This window comes from Charadrius vociferus, unplaced genomic scaffold (assembly GCF_000708025.1).
Source record: "Charadrius vociferus isolate BGI_N301 unplaced genomic scaffold, ASM70802v2 scaffold87, whole genome shotgun sequence".
Classification (NCBI taxonomy): Eukaryota; Metazoa; Chordata; class Aves; order Charadriiformes; family Charadriidae; genus Charadrius; species Charadrius vociferus.
In genome coordinates this window covers 870,191-888,272 of record NW_009649314.1, presented here as the reverse complement: position 1 = coordinate 888,272, position 18,082 = coordinate 870,191, and the positions used below count along the sequence as shown (strand labels likewise).

General features: G+C 40.5%; 1 protein-coding gene across 1 annotated transcript in view; it reads left to right on the top strand.

Moving 5' to 3' along the window:
• Positions 1 to 4,716, top strand: part of YAP1 (Yes-associated protein 1) — a gene marked incomplete at its 5' end in the record, with an annotated part of 91,056 nt that extends 86,340 nt beyond the window's left edge. Inside the window, 2 exons of the mRNA XM_009889405.1 lie at positions 2,744 to 2,856; positions 3,471 to 4,716. Coding sequence (XP_009887707.1) covers positions 2,744 to 2,856; positions 3,471 to 3,709 — 352 coding nt within the window. The remainder of the gene's footprint in view (positions 1 to 2,743; positions 2,857 to 3,470) is intronic.
• Between the last annotated feature and the right edge of the window lie 13,366 nt (positions 4,717 to 18,082).

The following is an 18,082-nucleotide window of genomic DNA, read 5'->3' as shown; positions in this document are numbered from 1 at the left end:
TAGTCAATCTTCTGCCTGCTGTCTTCAGTACTTACTGTCATTGTGGTAGATTTTATTTTTTGAACGGGACATCCAGCACGGCAGATTCTTGGTTTGCTGCTCTGTTTATATATTTTTGTCTGTTAGATTTATATTGGTAGTGACGGTAATTCTCAGTTTAACTCCTAAATTGGGATTTTTTTCTTCTGTATACACATATTTTAACAAGTATTAGTTGAAGAAGCATCCACTCTATTTTGGGTAATGCAATTTAGTTGCATGTGGTAATTTTGGGTGGTGTGACTACTAAATGAAGAAATTCGTGTTGAAGAAAGAGGAAATGTATATTACAGAGTGATTTGAAGAGAAGAGCTGAACATTCCAAGTGTGAGAGCAGCAGCCAAAAAGCCTTCTCAACTGTAGTGATTTAGTTCAGCATAGTCTCTTCTGTTTTTAGTATTTTGTGCCACAAAGTAAGACAGCATTTTTTTTTTTACAGAAGTTTTAAATAGCGTAAATAGGATTGTTATCAAATGCATGGTGATATTATTTTTAAATCACTCTTAAAAAATAAATAAATACTTACTACTTAACTATAAAGAAATGTTAGGTTTATTTCTTGTGTGGCAAAGATGTCTTTGTGAAATCTTCTACATATATATGCACACACATATATCTATATTCATGGCTGATGGCATTCTACTTGCATCCAATGTTGAATAGCTGTTCAATGACCATCATCTGTTTGGTGCTTCATACTTGAGAAAAAGGCATACACTATATATTTCATAAACAAATTATGAGAAGGATCAGTATGTCTTCAAACACTAATTTGAACAGTATGTCAAATTCATCTTCAAGCTGGAAAATCGGTAAGGATTCTCAGTGAATGCTACCACAACCTGAAGAAATACAGATTTTGAAAGTATTTTGTGAAGCTTGGATATTAGGAGATACAGCTGCTTATGCAGGCCGCAGTTTATGCCAGAAAACCTGCTCTTTCTTGGGCTCTTCTCCATGGGTCACAGTTTCTGCCAGGAACCTGCTCCAGAATGGGCTCTCCATGGACTGCAGCTCCCTTCAGGACATGTCCACCTGCTGCAGCGCAGGGTCTTCCACGGGCTGCAGGGTGGATATCTGCTCCAGCATGGTTCTCCGTGGGCTGCAGGGAGACAAACTGTGTCACCATGATCTCCACAGGCTGCAGGGGAATCTCTGCTCTTGGTGCCTGGAGCACCTCCTCCCCCTCCTTCTTGACTGACTTGAGGGTCTGCAGGGCTGTTTCTGTCACATTTTCTCACTCCTATCTCCTAGCTGCTGCACAGTGGTTTTCTACCCTTCCTTAAATGTGTTGTCAGAGACACCACCGCTGTCACTGATGGGCTCAACTTTGGGCAGCAGCAGGACTGTTTTGGAGCCAGCTGGAACCAGCTGTGTCTGATGTGGGGTCATCTCCTGGTGTCTTCTCACAGAGGCATCCCTGCAGCCCCCCTGCTACGAAAACCTTGCAATGTAAACTGAATACCCCCTACCCCCACCTCATCCCAAATTTCCCACTGCAGCTTTCTTGGTCTTGCTCGCTCCACTGGCATTAAGATGGCAATACAAAAGTGAATGCATGTAAGGCCCCGTGCCATCACTGTTTTGTTAGCTGTTCTGTCAACACGGCTATTCTGAACGGGGTTTGTTTACAGAATGGCTTCTGTACCAGTATTTGATTTATATTAGGGCAATCTCTTGCCATGACATGTGTGACTGAATTAGTAGTAATGCAACAGTGGGAAGCAGTTGAAGAATCGCTAAAGGAGTTCCAACTATAGCTTCTATTTATAACACCAATGACCTAAAAATACACTTCAGTGGTTGATAAAACATGGGCACATTAGGAGTTAGAAGTACTTTTTTTATCCTTGTGGAAGTGTGAAAGGGTACACCATTATCATCATCATCACCATGGACTATCTGTGATATGCTTCCAATGGTTTTTAGCTGTGTGTGGGTGTGAAAAGTTTAAAACTATGCAGAACAGAGGTAGGCAGTTTTTTTAAAACTGTTCAAGTATGCTCTCATCAAGTTAAATTGAATCTAAATAATACGGTTTTAATTGGAAAAGATCTACATAAAATAAACCCCAGGTGTTTGACACAGACAAAAGCTTCAGTTTTTGCTGAGAATAGAGCACTTCTCATGACAGCAATGTTTTCAAAGCCCTTGAATTGGTTCAAAAACAAGCATTTATTTTCACAGAATCACAGAATGGTCAGGGTTGGAAGGGACCTCTGGAGATCATCTAGTCCAACCCCCCCGCTAGAGCAGGGTCACCTACAACAGGTTGCACAGGACGGCGTCCAGGCGGGTTTTGAATGTCTCCAGAGTGGGAGACTCCACAACCTCTCTGGGCAGCCTGTGCCAGTGCTCCACTACCCTCAAAGTAAAGAAGTTCCTCCTCATGTTAAGATTGAACTTCCTATGTTCAAGCTTGTGCTCATTACCCCTCGTCCTATCACTGGGCACCACTGAAAAAAGACTGCTCCCATCCCCCTGGCATCCTCCCTTTAAGTGTTTGTAAGTATTAATAAGATCCCCCCTCAATCTTCTTTTCTCTAGACTTTTCTCTTCAGAGACTCTTTTCTCTTTAGAGACCCAAGTTCCTCAGCCTTTCCTCATATGAGAGATGTTCCAATCCCCTAATCATCTTTGTAGCCCGATTTTAATTTCTTCAGTACTCTACCTTCATTTTTTTGCTTCCTTTCTTCTGTTACAGTGGCACATATCACTCCAGAGATGAAAGCACAGATAGCGGACTCAGCATGAGCAGTTATAGCGTACCCAGAACCCCCGATGACTTCCTGAACAGTGTTGATGAGATGGATACAGGTCTGTTTTTGTGTACATCCTTAATGCATGTTTTCCAAATACACTTCTGTCCTTTTGCAATGAAAACAAGCAACTCTGAGAAGCTGTGGTACTTCTTGCATTGCTTTTCTACCATCTTCTATTTCTGTAATAGAAATATTATAGTTAAATTTGTGAAAAACATACTTGTAATCAACTCTTTTGGCAGGATGGGGGATTGCTAATAAATAGTATCACTCTTGTTATGTGGAAGTAGAGTGTCCATTTGCTTTTTTAGGTAATATTGTTTGTTCAGAGCTAAGATAGTACCTCATCCAGTGTTGCTAATAGTGCTTCAAAACAGTACCTGACCCAGTATTGTCTTTTTCCTTTAACTGTAAAAATGCAAACATGCTAAATGACGTCAAAGTTCTGTAGAGATTTGGGTCAGTAGGTGAAAAGGTTGAACAAAGGCATGTTCTTTGTACATCTGCATGCAGCCAAGTCATCTTTGGTTATTGTGATAGATTTCTATGAATCATATAGCTTGTATGATGCAAGAGATACAGGATTACTTTTAACCTTTTGTCCTGATAAATTATGGGTTTGGTGCTTCCCGTATGTTTAATATCCATCCTTCTTTGTGTTATAACTAGGTGACAGTATCAGCCAAAGTAACATGCCGTCCCATCAGAACCGTTTCCCAGACTACCTTGAAGCCATTCCAGGGACAAATGTGGACCTTGGGACACTGGAAGGAGATGGGATGAATATAGAAGGAGAAGAACTGATGCCAAGTCTGCAAGAGGCTTTGAGCTCTGACATCCTTAATGACATGGAATCTGTCTTGGCAGCCACCAAGCTAGATAAAGAGAGTTTTCTTACTTGGTTATAGGGGCCTCAGGGAGACTGAATTCTAAATCTGTGAAGGATCTAAGGAGAATAGGACATCTGTATCTGAAGTTCAGAACAAGCCAACGTGGCACACTTTGGCTTGTGTTCAGAAAAAGTAAATGAACAAATACTCAACAAGATTCTTTCAGTTTGCTCTTCCTTGTCCATCGCTGCTGTTATATATTGCTGACTTTTTTCCACAGTTGACTCTGAAGAACAGACATCTTCTTGATCTTTTTCTATTGCTGTTGCAACTACTGTTCAAGGGGGGTGGGGAGGGATGATGAGCCTATTTGGATGACGAATGCCATTCCTTTTGTCCTAGTGTGCGCTTGCATATCATTTTATCTAAGTACTCAGATTTGAGAGTTAATTTCTGCATGTCACTGCTTGTAGTTTGCTCAGCTAGTTGTCTCCTGCTGCCTGTGGCAAGTGGTAAAACATGACATACTGGGGTGACAAGCCAAAAATGATGTATCTGGTCAAAAGAAGTCAATACTGATTTGGAGATATGACTTAAAGGAGGGCTGAAGACTGTTTGGCATTAAGTGTTTCTACTAGTAGCTCTTTCATTAGTCACAAAGTGCTCTTGTTCATATTTTATGTTATAGTAAATCATGAGTCATTTTACATAGAAACATATATGAACTTTGTTGCCACATATTCTAGCCTAACTTTTGTTTGTCAAAAATAGTTTGATTATTTTTGTTAGTTGGTTTAACTGTAGCTGTAGGATGGGAAGTAATTATAGGTGTTCTTTTTTTTTTTAAATAGTGAAATCTAAGGTTTTTTTCTGATTTCACATAGTCTTATTTAAATCTGAATTGTCTGCTTTTTTTATACTTAAAACATGCCTATTGTAGCCTGATAAGCTAGTGAGTACATAAACCAGTATGTTTTGCCTGTAACTTTTTTATTTTTTTAAAGGCTAGCTTTGAATGTAATCATTAGAATTCATGACCAGTGGCTTATTTTTCATGTTTATTTGCAAGATTTTGAATTAGAATCTGATTGCAACAATGTAAAAATTAGAATCCTAAGAGTCATATGTACAGTTTTAAAATGCATTTTAAAGTAGCAGAAACCATTTTAAAATGACAGATGCATCTAATCTCTCTTCTGGTTTTCAGTTTTGATATTTAAGCGAGTTTAGATTTTAAAATCCTTAATGGGAAAAAACTATGAAAAGTTCCTTTTAAGTTAGCATGGAAAAAGTCTGAGCTAGTAATATCACTCGTAAGTTGCAATGAAAAGGCTAGAACACCAAAAAAAAAAATCCTCAAGAAAAACTCTAAGTGTAATAGTTATCAAATTCTGTTTGGTGAAAAATAAGCCCTGGACACTATATGTAGAAGAATGTAAAGATACGTGTTAGATGGTGACATGAGCAGGTAATGAAGTGTATATTAGTAGTAGAGCTTAGCATGGGGTAGAGGTGAATATGAATTATCTTTATTTTAACAGGAAAAGATGTATCACTAAGTTGTCTGCAGGAGTTGACACAGTTTCCAAAGAGTATTTTTAAATGAACAAAATGAGCATGAATCAAACTTTCAGTATAAGCTATGAAGTTTTGCGGGGCTTTTTTTTCTGATGAAAAATAGTGTCACCAGTTAACACCTATATAATTAAGGGCCTGTCACCATTCTCAACATGAGCCTTTATTTTCAAGGGTGTGTAACATGACTATAAAGATACTGTAAGCGTGAAACTTGGTTTTGAAAAAAATCTCAGCTAGCAGGGACTTCTCCTGGGGAGAGATTTTTGGGGGGTTTTTGTTTTGTGTTTTTTTTAAAGACATTGATTATTTTTAAAGTTAGGAGTGAATCAGCAAAGCAAAACAAAAAAACACCCCATATTATTGTTATCTTTTGGATTCTTTTGTGCTTCAGAAATAGTTCTGGTTTAGGATAATGTAACGAATTAAAATTCTGAACCAAGTCTCATTTTAAAGACTGAAGCAGCAGAGGCAGAGATTTGAAATTTGCCACTATAAATGTACATTTACTACTTTATGTAAGGATATTAGTGTTTGAAATACACAAAATTTATTTGTGGCTTGTTATGGAATACAGGCAGGTTTTAAAATACAAATTTTCAAAACACATCCATAATAATAAATATATTCTGCTACACCAATAATTCAGCGATTAATAGGCCACTTATATTGTGCAATGACACAGTAGCTCCTAAAGCAGTATATTGTGTCCAAGATAGGGATTTTAGTAGCATTTTTACAATTTCATTATGAATTCTTCTCTCTTCTTCCCTTCAGGAAAAAAAAGACACTAAGCTGTTATAACTTGAATGGTCTGACATAAAAGCACAACAGCGAGGAAATTCAGAGTTTATTCCATTTCAGTTGTCTTCCACAGTTGTATCCAGGTATAACAGCACATACGATGCACTGAGTGCAAACTCCTGATATGCTGTACCTTGCTACAACAGGGATGAGTACAGAACAAATTTTCTTTCCTTGCTTTTGTGTGTTTGTCACAGCTTTAATATTTGAATGTTTTCTTCTCATTGTAGAAACACTAAATGGCTTATACTGTATTTGGGTAGCACTGCTTAGGGTAGATACTGACAAACTGGGAATCCTTGAACTGCTCTAACACTAATTCTGTTTTGTGATACTTATTTTAATTGATTTTAATACATTTCCGTTCTCTCATTTATTAGGAAACATACCATAGAGATGCTGTACTGTTGGCAATCAACATTAATTTGGATTTTTTTTTTAATTCTGCGAATGCATTGTTTGATGAAGTGGTTAAAATTGTTTGAAATGCGAAAGTGTTTTGCGTAGTATTTTATACTGATGTATATATTGAAACAGAAATCATTGTAATAATTGTAATAGCTTTTAGTTATAAATACACTACATGCAGACAGATGGGGCTGTACAGTACTGTGCTGTTCAACACCTGGGCAGGGTTACTGCTTGGAAACAGGTTGCAGTGTCAGTGAACCATATGGATCAAATACTGTACCATTCAGTGTTGGCGCTCACCAATGCAAAAGGAGAAGAGACAATTTCAACGTGATTAACACTACATAGCTTTTACACATCTGATAATTTAGTACTAAAGTGACCTTTTCACTTACAAGCATGTTTTTTTATACAAATTAACAGGTGTGCCTGTGTAAAATAATTTGTTTTCTGTATCTTGGAAAAAATACTCTCCACGTTTAGAATGTTGTATGTTAGAGAACTCTTAAATGCACCCTTGTCAAAAATTACATATATTAGTTACCAATGTTACTTTTAGATATGAGCATGACTGTAAGTTAGGTACTTAAGTATGTTCTGTTACATTATTTTTCTTTATGTAATACTTTTTCAGTTGTTTCATTTGGTATAAATATATACTTTGTGCTTAAACATCTTTCTTTGTTTTTAACGTTCAGTAGTATGTAAAGATACTGATTTCCTTCAGTAAGATGGATTCATTGAATTGTTGGAATTCCTGTTGTGGTATGTCTGTTCTCGTCCCCCTTGTCACAGCTTTTGTAGTCATAAGCTCCAGTCCTGCAAACATTGTGTACAAGCTCACCTAAGAGACAAAGGAGTCCCACTGAAGACTTAACATTAACGTATATGTCTCTGTGTGTTTGCAGTAATGCAGAGACAGTGACTCTACTGAGCCTCATACAGTCTGTGCAAAACAATAATTGAATATGGCACTACGGTGAGAGCCGGTAACAGCATCTGCTATCTACTATGAGAAAGCATCCACTTTTTGCAGATAGGCTTGCAATGTTCAGGATCTTCCCACATAGAAGATACATTTTTGGCTAACTAAGTTTATACATTAATTTGTGTTAGACTATCAATAAAGACACACTATTCTCATTTCCAAGTTTTGAGTTATGAATTGTGAAATGTGTAATGACATACCTTGAAAGTGTCTGAAGATTTTAGTTTAAAAAAAATCTTGACAGGATTCATTAATTTTGACCTTCTGTAAAACCGAAATTCTGAAAGGTGTTTTTTTAATGTAATGCAATTCGTGATGGCTGAAATCATTTGCATTTTAGTTGTTACTGTTGAGGCCCTGAAATGCCTCAATGCTGTGACATTCAGTGCAGTTGTGTGTTTTCTTAGTTAAAGGTCCAGGGCTTGATGCTTCTATATCAATGTATTTCACTTGTGATTGCAGAGGTAGGTTTACTCACTCAGATCCTTTAAATTTAAACCTAACATCACACCTTGCACCTGGGAGCAGAAAGCCAGTGCCAGGGCATGACAAGGCACCAATTTTACTTGCTGATATCACTCTCTCCCATTTATAAGGCAGTGATGTATTGCACTAGTGGAAGTATGAGTGACCTTCTGAGGCAGCTCTAAATAGACTGTGTTACAGCGAAGCAGGATGTCTGGTCCAGGTGACCCAGGCTCGCTCAGCAATTCTTTTTGAAGTATTTTCAACACTTACTGAAACCAATACTGCTTATTTTTGACTAAGCCAGAAATAGTATGCTTCCAAGGAAGCTCTGAGTCTTCCCTATGCTAATGTGCAAGTTATCAGCCAAAAAAAAAAAGCGTTTTTCATCTCGGATCATTAACAAAATAATTATTTGAGATGGGGCTATGCTCTGTCTAGCACCTCCTGTTTTGGAGGTTCATTCGGAGATAAAGTGGGGCCATCGATTTTATTTACAGCATCAGCATCCATAGTTTATGGGTTCCTGTTGCAGAGTAAAGGTGGTGTTCTTGCCCCTTGTTGTCACCGCTTCTTACTGCTAACAATACTTATCTGCACCCTCTAAATTTAGATGTCATCAACATAGGAAGACATCTGTACAGCATGACGAATCTTGGCTGACATGAAATAGTAAAACCAACACTAACTGAGGAACCAAATTGTCTTTAGAATATAGGGTAGAACTTTGTACCATCTACCGTATCCGGTACTTAATGTCTCTTAAACAAAAAAGCATGTTGAATAAGAAACATATAAATGCCAATACATCTGACAAAGCTGCCTAGTGGTTTTTGTGAAAAACTCAGATGATTCTTACTTTTCCTGACATACTCCTCTCTCTTTAATGCAGAGGTTGTAACACTGAATGCTACAGGTGTAGGCTGTTACCGACTGGTATTATTTTCTCTATATGGGAGTGAAGTTGGTTGCTTTGATAATAGTATTTTCTATATGAAACCAGCTTGTATTAGATCACGAGAGGCAAAGGAATTTTATTGGATTTTTCTGTCTTTCTATTAGCATGTGATTTTTATTTTTTTTTTCCCAGTGGTAGGGGAGGGAGGGGAAGCCAGGAGCAGCCCAGGAGGCTTTCTTTGATGTTATGCAGCAACGAAATAGAGCTCCATAAAAATGATGTGTTGGATCCCACCTGAAATGCCCTTCCTACTTCTCCCATATATGTTATTTCTGAGCTACTCTAGTGTGTTTTAAATTATTTATTGTATTTAGTCTGTGAGTTTTGCTTGACTAACACCTGAACACGGACTGTAGCACTAGGTGCTGTTACGTCCCCAAAGGAGAATGGAGTTCCTCCTCTCCAGAATTCATCTGTCCTCCTGTTTGAAGTCTGTAGTATAATGCAGAAATCACAGCCTGACTCCAAACGTGCAACACAACCATGGTTGCAGGATGGCCATTGGCAAGCATCGTTTTTTGAACGATGGTGGATTACTGTCCTGGTTTGACTTCCCAGAGACTGGAGTAACTCAGCTTTCCCATTTCATTGCTTTGACTTCTGCAGCCAGCTGTCATAGCAGGGGCACGGAGTTCTCCCTGTGCCGGTGCCACCGTGCCAGTTGGAGGACTCCTAACCAGAACTTCAACCTGATGTTAACAGTCATTTTTTTAAAAAAAAACTGATAGTTTTATTCAGTCTTTCACTCATAGTTCCATTGTTAGGCATGCAAATACATGTCTCAGCTCTCTTGACTGACAAGTAACCCTCTTCAGACTTCACCAAGCAATATAATCCTTTCATACCCATCATCTGCTGTTGAAGAGTGTGACCCAGAGGCCTCCAAGAGGTTCGGCTCTAATTCTGGACTTTCAAAGTCTACAGTTAGAACAATATACTGGTTGTGTGGGTGTATGACAAAATCCCAGACCCGCACTTCTAAGAAATTGCGTGATTTAGGAGGTGACATCTCACAGCAAACAGCAGTAACTGAGATGCCTTCTGGTTAGACCACTGGCCTTCAGACTGTGGCCTGCGGGATGCAGTGGGCTGTGGATATCTGTGCAGACCAAGAAGTTGCTCGCAAAAGCAAAGCTGGAGGGGCAGCCCTACACTTTGTGTACAGGAGAGATCCAGACTGCTGCTGAGAAAAGTTCCAGTGCCTGCAAAAGGTGACAACTGCTGGACTTGTTAAAGCTCTACTGCTGCTGCAGCCTGTACCTGCCACCACCTTCATCCCTGCCCACAGGTGATCCTAACAATTGCTTTAAAGCCCTGGCTTTTAGATTTATATACACCAGTATGTAAAACTGTGTGTCCTCCTTCATTTCTTGGTTTTTCACTTAAGACATGACTCTCCTTTTAAAGATCCTGAAAGGCTCCTTAAACAGCCTTTGAGGATCTTTCCCGAATGCAGGATTAAAATAACCTTCTGAGCATGCTGTAATGTTCAGGAAAAGCAGAGCTTACAATGAGAAATACCCCAGAGTTTTCCCTAAAAGTGTGTTTATTGTTAGACACTGAAACATGTACCAGGTTCCAGTTCAAAATAGCAAGAGAGACGAAGATCATTCCTCTCAGCATTCTCTGCATTCTTACTGAAGTAGCAAGGAGTTTCACCCCCAGGCATTTAACTCAGTCCTTTGAGGCACTTGAATTAAATTTGGTAATCTTTATTATGGATATAGATTCCTCTAAAAATTATCTGAATGTGATATGCACCAACATATCACTGAGAAACAGAAATTCCTCTTTGCATCTTACTGGCAAGAATGCTAGAAAACCTGTCAGTCAAACGGCGATATCGGTATACGGGTTTGTTACCCGAGTGCTCACCCTGGCTCGGAAAATAGGCTGTTTGTACATGAAAATCCATGATTGCAGTAAGGCTCACGTTCCTTACAACTGTGATCTCTGCTGGTGAAGCTTACTGTTGTGATACCTGGATTTTGCTTTATGGTCACCTTGAAATTAAAGTAGTGAAGTCTGGTGAGGTCCATGCAAATGGGCAGGAGGGTCCGTACTGCTGCAGGAGGCCACAGTTTCTCAGCTGCTTCTAGAAATGTCTCACTCCTAATGAAGTGAAGACATTTGGTGGATTTGTCTCTTTGTGGCAACTGGCTTCACATTTGCTTGCATTTTATTTTTAATGTCACTAACTTCTAACATATGGTTATGTTGTTAAAGTGAGTGCATTGGTGACAGCTGAAACAAAGGATATAGATGTTTTCTCTAAAATGCGCTCTGGCTGGGTATGCGTTGCCCTGGATAAAGAGGACTCCCACCTGGCAGTGGCACATCTGACCCGGCTAAGCTTTTAAGTGAGGTATTTTACCATTTCCCAGGAAAGCTGCGTGGCGTGGTTTGCACAGTTTTACTTGTGTAGGGAGCACCGAGACGTTAATGTTTGCAGAATGCTTTGAGGCTAAAGCTGTATTTAAGAGCTTCCTGTTCACTTATTCTCTAAGCTGTACTATTTTGGGGGTCTTTTACTGAGGGGCATCACCAAGAAGTGTAATTTTTGCGATGTAGTACAACCTATGTATCTGATTCCACTAGCTTAAACCCATGAATTACAGAAAGGTATATCAAATAATAAAGGTTTATCAAATGATAGTTCTCACTGGTACGTGGACACCCTGTAGGAAGCATGAGCTGCTTCAAGTCAGCCCTCCTGTGCTGCTCACCAAAGTTAACTTGAACTACCTTGTCTTCGCTGGAAGACAAGAGCTCACAAACAGTTACCACTGACGGATTAATGTGCACTGGTTCTGGCTTCTCTGGAAACGTTTGTGCCTGAGGCCTTACATTTTAGCTATTTTTCAGATTCAGCTTTCCTGTTCAGCTCTATCCGGTCTGCCTTCTGGGAAGCCAAAGTAATTATTTATGTGTAAAAGTGCATTGATTAATTATGGGGGGGGGCGGGGAAACCTTGCATCATTATGCATATATACACATAGAGTAATGCTGCATGCATTTGTGGATGTGTCTATGTATAGACACACTATATATAAACAGGATTTTCCTGCTTAAAGACAACTTGGGTTCTCAAGTGCATTATGATATTTGATGTAGGCTCATAAGGAAAAATCCCAATAGAAGTGCCATCCCAGTTATAAAGTCTGCATGGTTGTTGCTTATTTTTAAATCTTCAGGTTTTTAGGTGTGATGTAGGAGCACTTCAATCACAAAACCAAAATGAATAATGAGCGAAAACATGAACACACATGTTATTCAGCTATGCTGCCTCCCAGGAAACCGGTCTCAAGTAGTTACAGCACCCACGTGTTAGTTAGTTTAGCTTTTTGGGACTTAAAGGCACCTTGAACAACAAAAAACCCCACCAAAACAAAACCCCAGACCCAAAGGGTTGGGGTAAAAGAAGATGGGTTGCTCATCGTTGCCCTCCTGTGCGAGTGCATCTCTCGCTCTCAGGCTGGGACAGAAGGGCACTTGGCTCCAGATAAGGTATGTCTACGCTGAAGTTTGCCTTCAAGTTTAATGCATAATCCATGCTATGCATCTTAGTACATGCACATTCGGTAACTGCATAGTCATACTCGTGCATACACACACAGAGAGCTGTGTATGTGTGGCTAAGGAGATGGAGAACTGGTACATTACGGAGCAAAATGTTTACTCCTGGCAGGGATTAAACCCCTAATGGGTGCCTAATACAACCGAGTGCCGCGTTCCACTGATACATAGCACATACTATGCTACTTGCTTGAGTTATTCTTTTTCAATAGAGATTAAGATGTTTTTGGATGACTTCCCCATCCTGAAGATCCCATGACATTTGCTGGGGTTTCTTTTGTTTTTGAAGATTTAAGCTGCCTCCATGGGTGGGCCTAGACTGTTTTAAAATGTATTAACATGTGGATTTATTCTGCACTTGAGTGTAACTGTTTCTGTGCTTCGACTTCTGTTGCTAGGTATTCCTCTGGTAGAACAGTAGCGCTGGAATATAAGATGACAAACTGATGTCTGGGCGTTTGAAGCTGAATCGGGGTGCTTTTGAAGTTGGAAGTCTTTGACCTTAGGTTTTGAATCAGCCCTCTGGACTGCGTGCTGTGCTTGCCTAGGACCTAGTCTCCTACCGGAACAAAAAGGAGATTTTTATATCCCATAATAGGCAAACTGAGTGCTCTAACTGCTGCTAGCACTGACTCCTGTGGCCACTCTCTTAGTCTTTTCTTTTTTTCCATTGTGTCATCTGTAAGAATGTATGATACACTTTCCGTGTTATTCGAATACTCAGATCTCAGCAGGGATGTCTGCGGTTTATGCGTTTATATGTATTAATACATTTGCATATGTTTGTGAATTGTATTCAGAAATACACATACAAAATTTGCAGGGGCTCCGGGTGTGCTAGGAGACAAGATCAGACAGTGAAGTGTTTGGAGACAAAACGGAGGCAAACCAATAAAGACAGATACACAAGTGGGTACTCAGGAATAGTCAGCTACAGGAACTGAAGATTAGGACCTGGTAGCTCAGTAGATAAAATTACTTTTACGACTCAGAAGAACATCACAAAATTGATTTATCTGTCAGGTTTTCTTCTGTTATAAAAATGCATATGCTCTCATGAGATCCACAAATGCAGATACAACAGACACAAAGCTGGTTCGTGTCAGTGAGCAGCTGGAGTGCCGGCCAGCCTTTTGGGCACAGCGTTTGATGAAAGACATGGACGGAAGATTGTCCAGAGGAGAGCGGTGATGATGAGGTAAATGTGAGAGAGGACGAGTACAGTAGTTGGGCCATTTATTAAGAGAAAAGCTGATTAAATAGTTAAAGATGATCTTAAGCAAAAAGCAACTGCTACTAAGAATCATAGAATCATAGAATGGTTTAGGTTGGAAAGGCCTTTGAAGATCATCGAGTTCCAACCCCCCGCCATAAATCATAGAATGGTTTAGGTTGGAAGGACCTTGAAGATCATCAAGAATCTATTGTCCATGGTGCACAGGGCAAGAAGTCATCGTGTTACATTGCAGTAAGGTAAACTCAGGTTAGGAAAACCTTTTACTCTTCTGGGTGCCTTGTTGGGGTGCCTGAGGAGTCTGTGGTAGCTCCATCGGGGGAGAATTCAAAGAAAAAGTTAGACGAGCATCTCCCAGAAATGGGACAGAGCTGACCCAGCCTTGGGGTGTCTGGGTGGTCAAGCTGACCTCTGAGGTCCACTCCTGGGCACCATCTCAAAGAACTGGGCTCACTTTAGAGCTCGAGCACTAAGTTAGAAAATGAAGGTTCCTAGAGCTTTGGATCAGCAGACGACTTCCATCTTTGGTTCAGCTAGTAACCCCTGTTGCTCCTGTAATTTGTTGTTAGCTAAGGTGAACACCTCAGAAACACACAGTTTTGACTGTACCAAGATCTACCACTCCCTCTGGTAATTCTTCCCAATGGACGATCCCGCCAATGGTGTAAAAATGGAAAAAAACCTTGCTATTTCATTTTGATTTCCAAACATTGGGGTTTTTTTCTCTGCTTAAGAAATCCTTTAGTACCTGCTCTTTTCTGCTATTGAAAATACTTTCATGCTTTTAATTAAGCTCGACTGCTTTAATAAACTGGACAAAATGTTTCCAGTGTGGTAAAGTGCGCTTTAGTGCTATCTGTCTTCTAACTAAATGTACTGCATGTGTTCAATTTGTCTGTGAATTAACCCAGCTAGTTGAGCCTGAGTGTGGCCAAGATACAATAGATTGAGCACAGCTCCCACTTAGTAGGAGAAAAACCTCCTGCAGAGAAGTAAAATCATCCTGAAAATCATCCAGCCTTTGTGGAAAAGATGTATTTTTGGCTGAAACTCTAAGGGAACTACTGATGAGCTTGAAGCTAAGCCCAGATACCAGTCTCGGCAAAAACAAAAGCATCAAACTGGGTAAGAGGGGAAAAAATCCAGCAGCAGAAGTGTGTGGTCTTTTCTAATGGAACAGTCTTTTGCACATTCTCCGGTGCAGAACTGTGTGGTAAAAATGATGGCCTGCAGACTTACACATCATTTGTTTACTGGTATGTATCTCCCTTAAGGGAGTAGCATATTTCCCACCCCCTTCACCTCCAAACTTTCTCTCAAACTTTCTCTTTACAGTTTCTTTTTTTACTCCTACTGAGGAAGGTCTCGCTTGTAGTTGACTTTCTACTGTTTGCAGTTCTGCCCTTGAATAAATAAGCTTCATGAGACTTGAAAGAGAATTTTTTGGAATGTAAACCTGTTTGGGACTCTGGAGCGATTTCAGTAAGTTAAGATGAAATGCTCTGTGTTTGGCTCAGGGTCATTAAATAATTCACTGTACTTACTGCCAAGCAAGGACTATTTCATACGCTGTTTTCCTGGCTAAATCCCAACCTGGGTAGTTCATGTGCCCACCTGAATTCCTCCTGTGCATTTGAATAGAGGAGATGAGAGTGCGTTTGAATAGAGGAGATGATAGTCTTCACTTGCCTCTTTAACACGCTTGCACCCCTTCTGGTTGGTGCCGCCTGCCTTCGCAGGTGCCTGTTTCATGGGTGGGTGGGCGAGAACTGCTGTTATGTCAAATACTTTGGGCTCTCTCGGCATGAGAGGGGCTAAACGCATGTAAGTCGCTTCTTATTTTGCTCAGAGCCTGCCAGTCCTGCCTGAGCTGGAGACATGCACGACCTGTTCTGACTTTTCCAAAACAGGTTTTAATGTGCACTAAACCCGTTTGCCAGCGCTGCCTTTTGTTTCTAAATTTACCCTGTTGCACAGCTGATTAGGGAGACGGGAAGCAATATATCTTGAAGCTTTCAGGAGACGGCCCCTCCCAGAAGATGTACTTTAGTGAACTAAATGTACAGCGAACAACACGCAAGAGGTGGAGTTTCAAGCCCGGGCATGCCGATTTAGGTGATACCATCAAAGAGTTTGTCACTTCCTTCAGAAGTTCACTAGCACCCCCCCTCCTTCCCCCCTCCCCCCAATGATTTTATTTTAAAATGCAGACGAGATAGTATTGCTGCTTCTCTCTGCTCCGCGTCGAAGGGCTGGGACCTTTGGGAGTTTGGGATCAGCAGTGGCAGCACTGGAGCAGGGGAAGCAGCGTTTTGGTGATGTTTAAACTAGAGCTCTGGAGCTGGGAGTGGTTTTTCTTCACCTCCCTTATCTTTTTGGCAAATGCCTGAAGAAGTATTGTCCCTCTCTCTTCTATTTTTGGATAGAGGGATGGGAACGCTTTGTTCCCTTCAAGTAGTATTTGAGTCCAGTTAGCAGAGAACTCCTTAGCACGTGTTTGCTTCTGTCTGCACAAAAAACATCCTTCTGAGGTTATTAACTGTGCGATACCCGCCCTGCACCTGATGCAGCAATCACGCTCAGTCTACCAAATGCACCGATTCTCTTTGTTCCTCTGTAGGGCACAGAAGAGATTAAAAATACAGCCGTTTTGTACAAGCAAGCTTTTCTAGTTTGCTTTGCGTGTAAAGGCAAATGGCAAAAGCAGGAATTTGATACTTGTGACAGGTGAGGTAGTCACCCGTGAGGGGATGGGTATGGTATCGCACAGGATCACAAGCCAAACCCCGAGCTCTAACAAAGCACAGACCTCTGGCAACCTCCTCCCTTTGCATGCCTCATCTGTGAAATGGGTACAGTTAATTTGCTGCTATGAGGATCACTTGCTTTATGAAGTAATTTCAAGGATTTTTTTTTTTCCTTTTGCTAGCAAGTAATTCTTGAAAGGCATTCACACAAAAAAAATAGGGCTAAAACCTACCCAAATATTTCCTGAAAAGAAAGTGCGAAACCTGGCCCAGAAAGGCTTCCTTGGGAGCCAAGGTGCATTTGGCCTGCTCTTCTCCAGAGGCATTTCGTGTGCCTTCTCTGGGAGCCTAGCTCACCAACGGTGTCACCTTCGCAGGCTTGGCAATGCTTGTGTCTGCCACAAAACTCTGGCACGCCAGAAAACTGCCCCGGCAAGACAGGCATGGCTTGTTTGTACCAGTGGGTGCCTGGGCTCTGCGGTGCTTTAGATACTGCATAGCTTTTTCTACAAAAAGCAGGAGCAAAATGCTACTAAATCAAATCACAACTGTAGAAATGAATTATCACAGGTAGTACAGTCCCAGGAAAATTGTCCCAAGGATGTTCTTCAACTGCGTTTGCTGTTCAGTATAAACCTGTTAATGCTATTCTGTCTTGCAAGAAGAGGGAAACAGAAATCTGTGGTCGGTCTCAGTACTGAAAAAAATGGTTGCAAAGGTGTAAGTAAACATGCAGTTGTGCCCAGTACAATTACACCAATGAGGGCACAGTCATTCATCTGTTGTTTCCCATGAATTTTACTAATCCTGTAAAGCTACCTTAAAATGTTTTTGCTGAAAGGTAAGTTGCTTGACTCATCCATTCAGTAGGTGTGTGGAATCTCCACATCACCTACAAATAAATCATTAAGTTACGTTTGCAGTGATTCTTCAGTGGAGGGTGTGACAGCCAGGTGTCAGAAATACACAAAAATCCCATTCCCGGGGTTTAGTTCAATTATCAAAGCATGACTATAGTTAAAACTTAAGGGACACTGAATGAAGTGCATCCTTCCAGAATGTGAATAGATAAAAGCAAACGTAGGTCCAGCTACTCCAGCATCCTTTTGCGTAGGTGATGCTGTGCCATAAATTGCAAATTAATAATGTTGGTTTAGGTCCTATTTTATTTTTCTGTCTGGGGAAAAAAATAATTTACTTTGAAGCACAGCTGAAGGGGAGTAGGAAGTGCATCCTCTAAAAGCAATTACTCCATTTAGCTGGATTTTTTCCCCCCTGATTTCTATTCCTAATTAATTTACATCTATTACTTTCAAATTTCTCCATGTTTTTAGTTTTAAGTAATGTAAGAGACTAGATGTAGTTGGTACCAGCAAAGCCCCCCCCTCAGCAGACCTCGAGCTGTCCCCCTGCCAGCGTAGGCTATGGGTTTTCGTGTGGCTGAGTGAATCACCCTGATCCTAAACACGCAAATTATACTTGTCTGCTACAATTTTAAATAAGCTTGGCGCTCTGCACAGCATAATTAAGAGCCGTGACAGGGAACTCTAAACGCTGCTTCCAGCCTAAAGTAAATCACAGATCTGCGTACAGGACCTCCAACAGAGTCCAGTTTTGCTCGATGAATACTTCCATGTTTTTAACCTTCCCTTTGCAGTGTAAATTCCACCTTTGAGTTAAAAGAACTGGGAGA